Source organism: Vombatus ursinus, unplaced genomic scaffold (genome assembly GCF_900497805.2).
Source record: "Vombatus ursinus unplaced genomic scaffold, bare-nosed wombat genome assembly UNPS02012515.1, whole genome shotgun sequence".
Classification (NCBI taxonomy): Eukaryota; Metazoa; Chordata; class Mammalia; order Diprotodontia; family Vombatidae; genus Vombatus; species Vombatus ursinus.
Genome location: NW_020952293.1, coordinates 1,845,568 through 1,858,186, shown reverse-complemented (window position 1 = coordinate 1,858,186; position 12,619 = coordinate 1,845,568). Strand labels below are relative to the sequence as shown.

Here is a 12,619-nt window from a genome sequence, read left to right as displayed (position 1 = left end):
TAAATCTGTTTTGCATCTTATTTTTGCAATAGAAAAAGAAAGCCTACTATAAAGAAATATAGGCATGGGAAATTAAAGGGATGAGATTGTAATCAGAATTGTAAGATTATAAAGGAGATAAGTATAGAAGGAAAAATACAGAACTAAATAATAATAATAGCTTCCCTTTTTATAGCACTTTAATATTTGCTTTACATTTAATCTTTTGATCTTCACAACAACCCTGCAATTTGATGCTATTATTATCCCAGTTTTACAGATGGGGAAACTGAGGCAAACAAAAGTTAAATAATTTGCCCAGGGTCAACCAGTCGGCAAGCTTCTGAGGCAGGGTTTGAACTCTGGTCTTTTCAATTCCCCGTCCAGCACTCTATGCACATATCGCCTAGCTGCCTCGTGTTCTTTCTATGAAAATGAGGACAAGCTAATTGATGGAGACTTTTAAAATCAGATTTGATAAATGATCAATAAAAAAAATCTTTGGGGAATGGTCCCCAAAAGAACGGATTAGGTCATTCAAATTCTTAGCTAATGTCTGTGATCCTAAGTCTGTAGCTTGGTTTTCGTGGTATGGGCTTTCAGCAATCTTCTGGGGGTTTTAAAGGGATTACTATACTCCTTAGTTACTTCTTTAGCATGTATTTGTTTTTTATCTTATTGACTGAAATCCTTTATGTTCTTCTGAATGCCAATGTCCACAGTAAAATCTTCCCGTAGGAAAGGCTGGACGTGATGATTGCTTTCTCCTCACCCCACTCCTTAAATTTTACCTGGTTCCACTTTCCCATGGCCCAAAGCCCACATGGTCTCTGCTCAAGAAATCCTTCAGAGGCAGTAGAGTAGGAGCAGGTCCATTACCTGATCGTGGCCAGACTCTGCCAGGTACCAGAGGAACCTTCTCTCTCCCCTAGTCTTTCCACTAATAGCTCCTACTCCCTTCCCCCTTGCAGCTGGATTCTAGTCCTACCCTACCAGAGCCCATTCCCCACCTCCTGAGGAAGAAACCCAGAGCTTCTGCTTCATTCCAATCTGCAGGACCTCTCCTCCCCTTCCCATCCATGTGGGCAGGGCTTCTCCAGGACACCCCCTGCACTCTCATCCTTCAAAACCCGTCATGACACCAACTGGATGAGCAGGGAGTTACCAATCACAGCCCTTCTTGTAAAATGGAGGACCACCTGGCTGTGTTGGCACATGTTTAATAACTGGCTTTCCAATGTAAGCAGGACACACTTTAAAGTTTTTAAGTTTTAAGTCTTGATAATAAACAAAATAAGAACTCAGTTCTCCCTGTGGTTGAACCTCTCTTTTCCTTGTATCCTCTGATTATAAGGTGAGCTCTAGAAAGCAGCAGCCATCTCCCATTTCAGTTTGTATGTCCAGGCCTTCACACAGAGCTTGCCATATAAGTACTGAATGAATCACTTACTCATTTAATAATCAATCCGCTTTTAGAGCAAGGCACAGCTGGGTCATTTAAAACTGGGTCATTTAAGGGTCCACCTCAAGGTGGTTCTGGGTAGTAAAACTGATTATCTGATGAAAGTTCCAGATAATGACTATCACTCAATTAACATTTATTAAGTACATCCTATAGACTAACTTCACTTTAACTAATCCTGAGTCAAAAGCCAGGCCAGCAACCTTCTTTTGTTTCTTACTGCTGGAAATGGCATGGCAACATTTTAGACAAAATCCTTAGGGACCACAGTATCTGCAGAGAATTATGTGCCCACCATGCCTGAATCATGCCAGCAATGAAGCTGGCATCATAGAGAACCCTAGGTTTTTAGATAAATGTCCTGTTGACTGGGCTAGATTTTTATGAGAGGTAATTTCCAACTTTCAGCTCTATATGCTTACTGGTTAGGGTCCCTCTGCACAATACTAGGTTAAAAAATGAATGGTCACTCCTTGGACATATGGCAGAAAGCTTTGAGTAGAGGGTGGGTAAGGGTCCATGGTTCCTTAATATTCTGAGAGCCTACAGAATGAAGTTGGTCTGGCTCACAGTTTTTTTTTCACTGCCCACATAACCCCAAAGTGCTTGCCATCAGGTAAATGTGCTGTCTGCTCACCCCACAGGGCTGGTACAGAAGGGAGTGGTCCAGGTCACACAGATAAAAGGGCTCTTTGGTGCTCAGTATCACCTGGACTGGCAAAGAGGAGATGTTCTTTAGGGTAAGAGGCTTGAATTCTGCCTGCAACTCACTTTGAGGTTCCTGTGTCAATGGGAAAAAAATCAACAAACAAAATTAATGAGTAGGCATACACATCAGCTGTCTGTGTCCTGCTCAGCTACCATCCTGTGGAACAAAGTCAAAATTAATACAAAATGAGAAGAAAAAGGAAAAGGGCATATAACATGCAATCACACCTTCAATCAGACCTTTTTAAGTAAATGGCATATGGAGAGAAGAAAGGAAGCCAACCTAGATTATAACTTCAGGCATAAGTTTGCCTGATGTAAATAAATTGTCCCAATGGGAAGACCAAAAGATCTAAAATATGCATTAGTCAGCAAATGCATTTACTTGCAAAGGAGAGAGATATGGCAGCCAAAAGCAGAACCAGTTTAAAACGTATACTCATTTATAAAATCTTACAAAGAATGATGGTGGAAGATTATGAGCAGTATAGCCTCATAAAACAGAGAGAAGCAGTGGAGGGTGAACCTAGTTTAAGCAAAACTTGGCTAGGAGACCCAGCTGAGCCAAGGTATTCCAAGGGAATTTAAGGACAAAATCAGGATGACAAATGGATGAAAGACAGAAAATATCTGCAAAGATTCTTGTAACATTTGTTACCATCAAGGACAGAGGAGTCACCACGCTTGTACTATAACAACACAGTCTTAGATCTACTTATAGAGGAGTTAGAAATGGTGCTGAAGAAGACAAAGATGGAAGAAGAGGCTGGGCTAGATCAAGTCTATACCAAGGAAATTCATTGTGGAGGGGATGCAACTGTGACAGCACCCAGGGATGGATTCCCAAGGGATCTACAGGAAGGAAAGATGCCAAAGAAACAAAAAAAATACAACCTTATTATTACAAAAGGAGACCAACAGAACATTGACAACTACTGACATATGGCTATTTTCCCATTTCTTTACAATTTTTACAAAAATAGTCTCCCCATACTACAAGGCCATCCTTGATGATGAACAGGCAGGATTTCACAGGGGATGTTCCATCGTAAGACCCATATTTACCTTCACATAATTGACTGAAAGACATATCAAATATAAGATCCCATGGTGCTTATTGTTTATTGACTATGATGAAGCATTTAATTCAGTAGAGCAGGATTCCACTTTAAAGGCTCTCCTCCAAACAGATGTATCCAGTGAACATGTGGAAATCATATGAGGTTCATTGAAAGTTCTAATGATGAAGATAACTTTTAATTTATTTTATTTTATTTATTTAAATTTTTTTTATTTTTAACATGTGTTTTCAAAACTTTGGGTTACAAATTTTCTCCCTTCCTCCCTCCCCACCTACCCTCATTGAAAAGGCAAGTATCTCAATACATGTTATAAATGTGTAGTCATGTAAAACACTTCCACAGTAGTCCTGTTGTGAAAAACTAAGTATATTTCCCTTCATCCTATCCTAACCCCATTTATTCTATTCTCTCTTTTGACCCTGTCCCTCCTCAGAAGTGTTTGCTTCTGATTATCCCCTCCCCCAATCTGCCCTCCCCTCTATCAAACCCCTGCTCTCTTGTCTCCTTTCCCCCTTATTTTCCTGTAGAGTAAGATAGATTTCCATACCCCATTGTGTATGTTATTCCCTCCTTAAGCCAAACCCGATGAGAATAAGATACACTCATTCCCTCTCACCTTTCCCCATTTCCCCTCCACTGTAAAAGTCTTTTCTTGTCTGTTTCATGTGAGATAATTTACCCCATTCTACTTCTCCCTTTCTCCTTTTCCCAGTATAATCCTCTCTCACCCCTTAATTTTATTTTCCAGATATCACCCCTTCATCTTCAATTCACCCTGTGCCCTCTATCTATCTATCTATCTATCTATCTATCTATCTATCTATCTATCTATCTATCTATCTATCTATCTCTACATACATATAATTTTTTCCCTCCCACTACCTTAATACTGACAAAGGATTCATGAGTTACACATATTATTTTTCCATACAGGAATGTAAACAGTTCAACCTTAATAAGTCTCTTATGATTTCTCTTTCCTGTTTACCTCTTACATATTTCACTTGAGTCTTGTATTTGAAAGTCAAATTTTATATTCAGCTCTGATCCTTTCCTCAGGAACGCTTGAAAGTCCTCTATTTCATTGAATGACTGTTTTTTACCCTGAAGGATTATATTCATTTTTTGCTGGGTAGGTGATTCTTGGTTGTAATCCTATCTCTTTTGCCCTCCGGAATATCATACTCCATGTCCCGTGGTCCCTTAATGTAGAAGTTGCTAAATCTTGTGTTATCCTGATTGTGTTTCCACAATACTTGAATTGTTTCTTTCTGGCCACCTGCAATATTTTCTCCTTGACCTGGGAATTCTGGAATTTGGCTACAACATTCCTAGTTTTCCTTTGGGGATCTCTTTCAGGAGGTGATCAGTGAATTCTTTCAATTTCTATTTTTCCCTCTGGTTCTAAAATATCAGGGCAGTTTTCCTTGATAACTTCTTGAAAGATGATATCTAGGCTCTTTTTTTGATCATGGCTTTCAGATAGTCCAATAATTTTTAAGTGCTTTCTCCTGGATCTATTTTCCAGGTCAGTTGTTTTTCCAATGAGATACTTCACATTCTCTTCTATTTTTTCATTCTTTTGGATTAGTTTTACAGTGCCTTGATTTCTCAAATAGTCACTGGCTTCCAATTGCTCCATTCTAATTTTTAAGAAAGTATTTTCTTCAGTAAGCTTTTGGACTTCCTTTTCCATTTGGCCAATTTCCCTTTTTAGGACATTCTTCTCTTCATTGGCTTTTTGGGCCTCTTTTGCCATTTGGGTTAGGGTATTTTTTAAGGTGTTATTTTCTTCAGTATTTTTCTGGTCTCCTTTAGCATCACTCTCAGTTTTTCTTCTACTTCTCTTACTTGCTTCTCAAAATCCTTTTTGAGCTCTTCCAAGGCCTGGGACCAATTCATATTTTTTCTTGGAGGCTTTAGATGTAGGAGCTTTGACTTTGTTGACTTCTTCTGGTTGTATGTTTTGATTTTCTTTGTCACCAAAGTGAGATAATATAATCTGACTCTTTTTGCACTGCTTGCTCATGATCCTGGCCAATTACTTGAATTATAAACTCTTTGTTAAGGTAGGGGTCTGTTTCCAGTGTGAAGAATGTACTGTTCCAAGCTTCAGGGGTTTTGTGCAGTTGTTTTCAGAGATACTTCTAGGGACCTGTAAATTTTCAGTTCTTCTATGGTGCTATGATCAAGGGCAAGGTATTTACTCCTTTCCTGTCCTGTGCTCTGCTCTATGAGCGACCACAAGCACCCTTTTCTGTCTTGGAACTGTGAGGAGGATTTCCTCTCCATAGCCACTATAAGCTCCACCACGCCAGCGATCCTCCTTGCCCCAGGACCACCACCCAGAGCTGTGACCACATTTGGTGGGTTGAAAAGTCTGGAAACTGCCACAGCTACCCTTGATTCAGTCCTCTGAGGCCTGCTCCAGGTTTGCTGTGGCCTGCACGCCCACGCCAAACTGTGTTCCTTTCCTAGCCCTGAACGATATACCTTTCTGATCAACCATCCAGGTTGTCGTGGGCTGTAAATTTGTTTCACTTTGTCTTTTTGTGGGTTCTGCTACTTTAGAATTTGTCTAGAGCCATTTTTATAGGTATTTGGAGGGGTTTGGGGGAGAGCTCAACAGATCACTGCTTTTACTCTGCCATCTTGGCTCCGCCCCCATACTTTTCCCTAGTTTTTTTTTAATGTTTTTATGTTTCAATGTTTTTTATTTCAGGAGAGACAAAAAAGGGGAGACCCATGGCACTCAAAAGTATTTGTCTCTGTCATGGAGGAGAACTAGTGCAGAGTCCAAGTTGAAGAGGGATTTCCTATAGAGGGTGAGGTCCTCTAGATCCTCCTGTTTACAGATAATACTGATCAATATACACACTATCCATCCTATTTTAGACTGACCTCCTCTACCTGGGCTGCTTGAATAAAGCCCTGTAATGCTACAGAGCCTCCTGAAAGAGATCTAGAATCACTCAAAAGAGTCATTCCTAACAAATATAGGAAAAACCAAATGGATAAAGACTGCCACTCATTCAGATTTTGATATGCAGTTACTCACATGGAACTCATTTACTGACACAGTAAATAAACAGTGTGTAAGGCCTGGAGTTGAAGAAGAGGAGGGTGGGCTGGATTGTTTTTAGGAAATGGAAAAGTTCTTTTTAATGACACTCAAACATCACTCTGAAAAAAGGTATATCTTTTTTAATACCTATATGCTACTGGGGTTGTATATCTGTATGACTTGTAAGACATGGGACATTATAGCCTCCAATGAATTGAAAATAAGCATCCCTCCAAGGGAAATGGAGAGGCAGTATGGTAGGTGGGAGCAAGCTGCAACACCATACAAACAAGGAATTACTAAGGATAACTGGATTATACTACACCAACCAAGAACTATATGGCCAAAAAAGAATATGGTCACATGGGGAGAATGAGGGACGACGATGATGATGATGATGATAGCTAACATTTATTAAGTTTTTACTTTGTGCCAGGTACTTTAATAAGCATTTTACAAATATTATCTAATTTTATCCTCACAACAACCCCAAGAGGTAGATGCTGTTATTACCCCTATTTTACAGTTAAGGAAATTGAGGTAGAGATGAAATGACTTGCTCAGGGTCACACAACTAGAAGTGTCTGAGGCCACATTTGAACTCAGGTCTTCCTGATTCAAGCCCAGTGCTCTATTCATGGTGCCTTATTCTCATGAGGTCAAGAGAAGGCAAAGAAAGTCCCCTACACATTAGGTGTGAGTACAGGGGTGGGCATAGGCAAGAGTTACGGAGAATAGGCAGGCATAGATGTGCGGTAATCCACAGCATTGGAGGGAATGCCTACCTTGGTGCAATCCCATATTCATTTAAATATATGAGAGTGATGAGTACACACCATGCCAGCTTTATTCAACAAACTCTCTCATTTTTATAACCAACAATAGGCCTGAAATCAGGATAGGCTACAGGGATGTAGGCTCATTTGAATCAGAAAATCTGCATCCAATTTCTGGCCTTGTCACTGACTGGCTGATAAAGCATGAATCAGCCATGTTCCCTTGTGGATGACTTAGTTTTTTCCTTTTCTAAAATGGTTCTCCACATCACTGACAGACATACTGTGAAATTAAGTCCTTTGAAAAAAGTAATTTAAAAATAAGTTTTGTTTTCTTTAAGAAAATCAGAGTAGATATGTGCCAACCTTCAAATTATAGCTGTAACTTATAGGCACTGGAAATGCCTATAAATAACTTTGATGGTCGGGGCAGTGGTGGTGGCAGTAATAATGACATCATAAGGGAAAGTCTGATAAATTAGTTGGTGACAGTGGAATTCTTTTCTTCCTTCGTGGTCCCCTGGGAAACAATCCAAGTATCAATAAAATGGGCAAAACATCCAATAATTGGCCTCTAATTACAGCCTTGGGCTTCTATACTAAAGCACATAAAATAGATGTGTAGTGTTTTTTGCTTACAAAACATTTGAAAATATTAATTTTGAAAGTTTTCCTTATAACAAGGCTGTGAGACTATTTCCAAGTTAGTTTAACACATTTTTCTTCCTGTAATGCATATAAAATGGTTTTGATTGGAGTTACAGACCAAATCAGGAAAAGGACTGAAATGGAAACCTTTGAGCTTTCCAAGTTCCTTAGTCAGACCATATCATGCTCACCTTCATTAGTTTTTGTTACACCAGGGTTTAGATTATCCACCCCTAACACAGAGATACAAATTCTTGCTTTGAACTTGCAATTCTCAGTTCAATGATTTGGGAATAAGTATTAGTACCATCTGGCTTTTAAATTAGCAGACCCACCATGGCCTGGAGAAATGTCTGCCCAGTGACCTTCCCAGAAGGATGATCTGGCACATTCCAGATAAAAATAAAAGTCACATCCAGTTGGCTTTGGCCTGGAGCCACATGGAGTATAGTGATGAGGAGGGGTCAATATACAAACAATCCATCCTATTTTAGACTGACCTCCTCTACCTGGGCAGCTTGTCTCCCAACTTTCAGCAGGGAACATTTTCTACCTTTAGCACTGGGACATCATGACACAGACTATCTGCCGGCTTCTGAGATGATCTTTTCAGTGCTACATAGATGTGGGTGCATCTCTATGGCTTATGAATGGTAGTTATTAAATAGCTGGTATTGGGGAAAACATGAAAGTATTCTTTATAAGGGTGCTGATGTCATCATAAAGTTGGAGCATATTGCCTTGAACAGAAAATGAAAAGGCAAAATACATAACTTAGTGGCACACAATTAAATCTTAATATCAAGACATAATAGATACTGAATAATGAAATTGTCACCCTTCAGCATCCTGACTGCTAACAAAATGCAAGCAGAAATTGAACATAGCATCGAGGTTGTTGAAGTGTTGCAAAAAGGAAATGACAACAGAAAAACTGAAAAAAATTACTAGGCAATAAAGAGAACCCGATATAATAAATAAATAAATGCTACTATAAAAATAAAGGAAAGATCTCCATAAGGAAAGAATAAGAGTATAATAGCATCCAAATACCTAGAAGAGAGAATGGGCACATTGAAAGAACCTTCAGAATGGTGTTGAATTACAGTAAGAGGTATATAGGAATAGTTGGTACAATAAGATTGGAAAGAAGAGTCTGAAAATGAATGTAAGAAGATAAACATGAGAAGTGATAAAATAGAGGAGAGGGAAAAATCTCAATGAAGCAGTGTATTCTGAAGACTGACTAAGTATGACTCTGGTAGAAAAACAAATCAGAGACGAAAGAAAAAACAGCAATTTTAAAAAAATGTAATACTAGAAGAAGACCTCCGACCACTACAAACTGAATCAGCTAGAGAGCTAGAAGATGGAGCTTAGTGAGGAAATCTGGGAATTCCAGGTCTCAGAAAATACAAAGAAATAAAGTCTAACTACCATATACCAAGAAATAAGAAAATTGCAGAGTGGGTAGAATGCAAATCTATAGAATTCACAGGATGCCAACAAGAAGGAATTCTGTTTAACTCTCCCAGAAATGTAGTCACCAAGTTCTAGAGTTTCAAAGTCAAGGAGAGAGTCTTGCAAACAGCCAGGAGGAAGCAATGGACAATTATCAACAGCACTAATTTGAATTGCTCATGATTACTTATTGAAAGAGTACAGACTGCAATATACTGAAAAATTAATGAAGTTGACCTGTGCCCCCAAAGATCACCTATGCTGCAAAATTGAGTACACTCCATTATGAGAAAAAATGCTTTTTTCAATGAGGTCTGAAACTTTGTTTTCCCAAGGAGAAATACAGAACAGGGCAGAGACTTTGATATAAAACTTGACTAAGGAGATAAAACTTATATAAGTTATTATAGAACTGAATGCAAATAAGTATTCAAGGATAAGTCCATGTTAATATGATTGAGGGAGGGGATAAATCTAAAGTAGCATTTAGTATAAGGGTCATTGAAAAAAGCAAAAGCAAGGGATTTGAGGGGGACAAGGAGGGATGAAATGAGGAGGTACAGTAATGCCTAGACTATACTTTTAACAGAAATGCATCAAAGAAGGCAAAGTAGAATCAGTAAAGGGTCAATACCAGTGTTTACCACAATTCATTATTTGTTCAATATTTTATCTAGTGATAACAATTAAGTCGTGCATGTTTAAGTAAAAAAATGTAGATTTTAAGAAAGATTCATATGCCATGAAGGTATAACGAGATGAAAACAATGGCTCAAATTTATTAAGTACTATTGCTGGTCATTTTCCTGGTCAAAATCATTGTTTCCATTCTTATACAGAAGAGATAACAGGACCACAGAGTTCTCTTTATGAATTTTTTTTTTACAATGCAGAATAATTCAGAATTTTTCAGAGGGTTTTCATCTATGGTGTTTTTGTAGTCTCTAAGGATATTTAGCTCCTTATCCCAAATCTAGGATCTATTTCCTCTCCCCCTCTACCCCCTTCATTCCTTTTTTACATATGATAGAAAGAGTAGGGTTGAATTGTAATGGATTTGGAAGGTTACTTCTAAAACCCAAATGAATTATGATTTAGCATTTTTAATGATGCTTTCGAAGTATAGCATTATACTCTTATTTCCTTAGGTATCTCCACAAAAGTCTGACTCTGATGCCAGGGAGGCAATGCCAGATTCTCAAGGCTATGCCACTGGAATGCAGAATTTGGCAGTTGCTACCAAGCTGGAAAGGCTCTCAGTCCATGCCCAGAAGATGAGGACTAGCTTATATAAGTCTGGAGAGGCTCAGCACTAGGTTGGCTGCAGGGTGATGACCATTTGGGCCATAATCTGGCTCAGCAACTGTCTTTTTCTAAGTCAGAAAAGGGGCATGATCTGTGTTGGGGTGAGTCATAGATCCTTGAAGGGCCGATATGTTGCTTAGGTTTGCTGTAATAGGGAAAGCCTTCTCCTGATTACTGGGTGGCAGCAGTTGTCCCTGGTCTCTAGCAGGATTTTTCTCTCTCAGCTCCAGCTCCACCAACTTGGTCTAAGGCAAGAATCACAATCACACCTCTTTCTTTTGTACCATCTCCATTTGCCCCTGCAACACACACTTAAATTTACTTATCACTTTGTCCAGGGCCTCACCAGGTCTAAATTCCCGCATGAGGCTTTGTCCTAGGGCTGATGATGTCACCAAAAGGCTGGTTCTTTCACGTTTACGATGAGATAGCCAAGGCCCTGAGAAACCTAGGGACTTTGCAAAATCACAGAACTGGAGAGTAGGCAGCAACCTCAGTAGCCAGCTGAAGTTCAATCTGCATGTGAAAGGAATTCTCACTATAACAGAGGGTCAACCAGCCTCTATCTGAAGACCTCTAAAAAATGACTTGCCTAGGTTACCCAAATGATTTAGATCTTCACATAACTATAGGGCTCCACTTTGTCATGTTTTCATCTCTTGATGTAACTCATCTTATCAAAAGACATTTCTTAATTCAGAATCCATTATGGCAAAGATCTGTCCCTCATCAAGTCTGACATTAAAGGATGGATTTTTTAAAGGTCTCCAACAGACTGTGAACTGCTTCCAAGTCACTCTTATACAGCAGATTATAGATGCATCTTGGACACATGCTAATGCATTCTGCAAGGGCTATAAAGAAACCTGTTAAGTGAGCCTTTGCATTTAGAGGAAATGCAACATTCTCAAAATCTTTGAAATCATTGCCTGTGAATATCATCCCCAATTACCTCAAAGAATAACTTAATAGTTACAATAAGCTCAATAACAGATATAGAAAATCTGATAACAATAAATAATAGGACACATTTATATAATAGAAACCACCAATAGGATAAGTTGTCTCAGAAGTTCTGTTACTAGAGACCAAGTAACAGAAGTATTCTCCAGATGACTTGCAGATGCCTTTATGAATTTTCCTTACAAAAGAATGATTGAAAATCTATTCTTACCCAAAATGCCTTGGGTTTTCTAAGATGTTAAGTACCAGTTAGTCAATAAACATTTAAGTGCCTACTATGTATCAGACACTGTGCCAAGCGGTGGGGAATATAAAAAGAGGCAAAAGACAGATCTTGGCCTCAAGAAGCTTAGCTACATGCAAGATAAATAGGAAATAATTAAAAGAGGGAAAGTACTAGAATTAAGAGGGATTGAAGAAAGGCTTCCTGTAGAAGGTGGGATTCTAGGGACTGTAGTAGGCTTAAAGACTTCAGGGAAGCCAGTAGGCAGAGATAAGGAGGGAGAACATTCCAGGCATGGGGTCCACCAGGGAAAATGCCTGGAGATGAGAATAGGAGTGTCTTGCTTGTTGGAACAGCCAGGAGGCCAGGGTCAAGTACGTGGAGGGGAGGGAAGTGGAAGAAGACTGGAAAGGTAGTTAGGTTGGTTATGAAGGGCTTTGAATGTCAAACAGAGCATTTTGTATTACCTCCTGGAGGCAATAGGGAGCCACTGGAGTTTCCTGAGTAGGGGGTTGCCATGATCAGATCTGTGCTTTGGAAAGATCATTCTGGCAGCTGAATGGAGGATGGATTAGACTGGGGAGAGAGCTGAGGCAGGCAGACCCCTCCCAGCAGCTTTGGCAATAATCCAGGGTGGGGGGGGGATGAGGGTCTGCAATAGCATAGTGGCAGTGGCAGAGGAGAGAAGAGACATGTGTGAGAGATGCTGCAAAGGTGAAACTGACAGGCCTTGGCATCACATTGGCATTGGTGGGGCATGAGAGAGAGTGAGGCGTCCAGGATGACTCCTAGGCTGTGAGCCTGAAGGATGGGAGAACGTAGACCTCTTTTCACATAGGCATGGAACTAAGTCCTGCCACAAAATATCAAGCCCCAGGGGAGGAAACATAAAGAGATAAAGAGATAGATAGATAGATAGATAGATAGATAGATAGATAGATAGATAGA

General features: G+C 39.5%; 1 protein-coding gene across 1 annotated transcript in view; it reads right to left on the bottom strand.

Moving 5' to 3' along the window:
• Positions 1–12,619, bottom strand: part of HYDIN (HYDIN axonemal central pair apparatus protein) — a 470,364-nt gene that overhangs the window by 204,459 nt on the left and 253,286 nt on the right. The window contains exon 22 of the mRNA XM_027857914.1: positions 2,079–2,222. Coding sequence (XP_027713715.1) covers positions 2,079–2,222 — 144 coding nt within the window. The remainder of the gene's footprint in view (positions 1–2,078; positions 2,223–12,619) is intronic.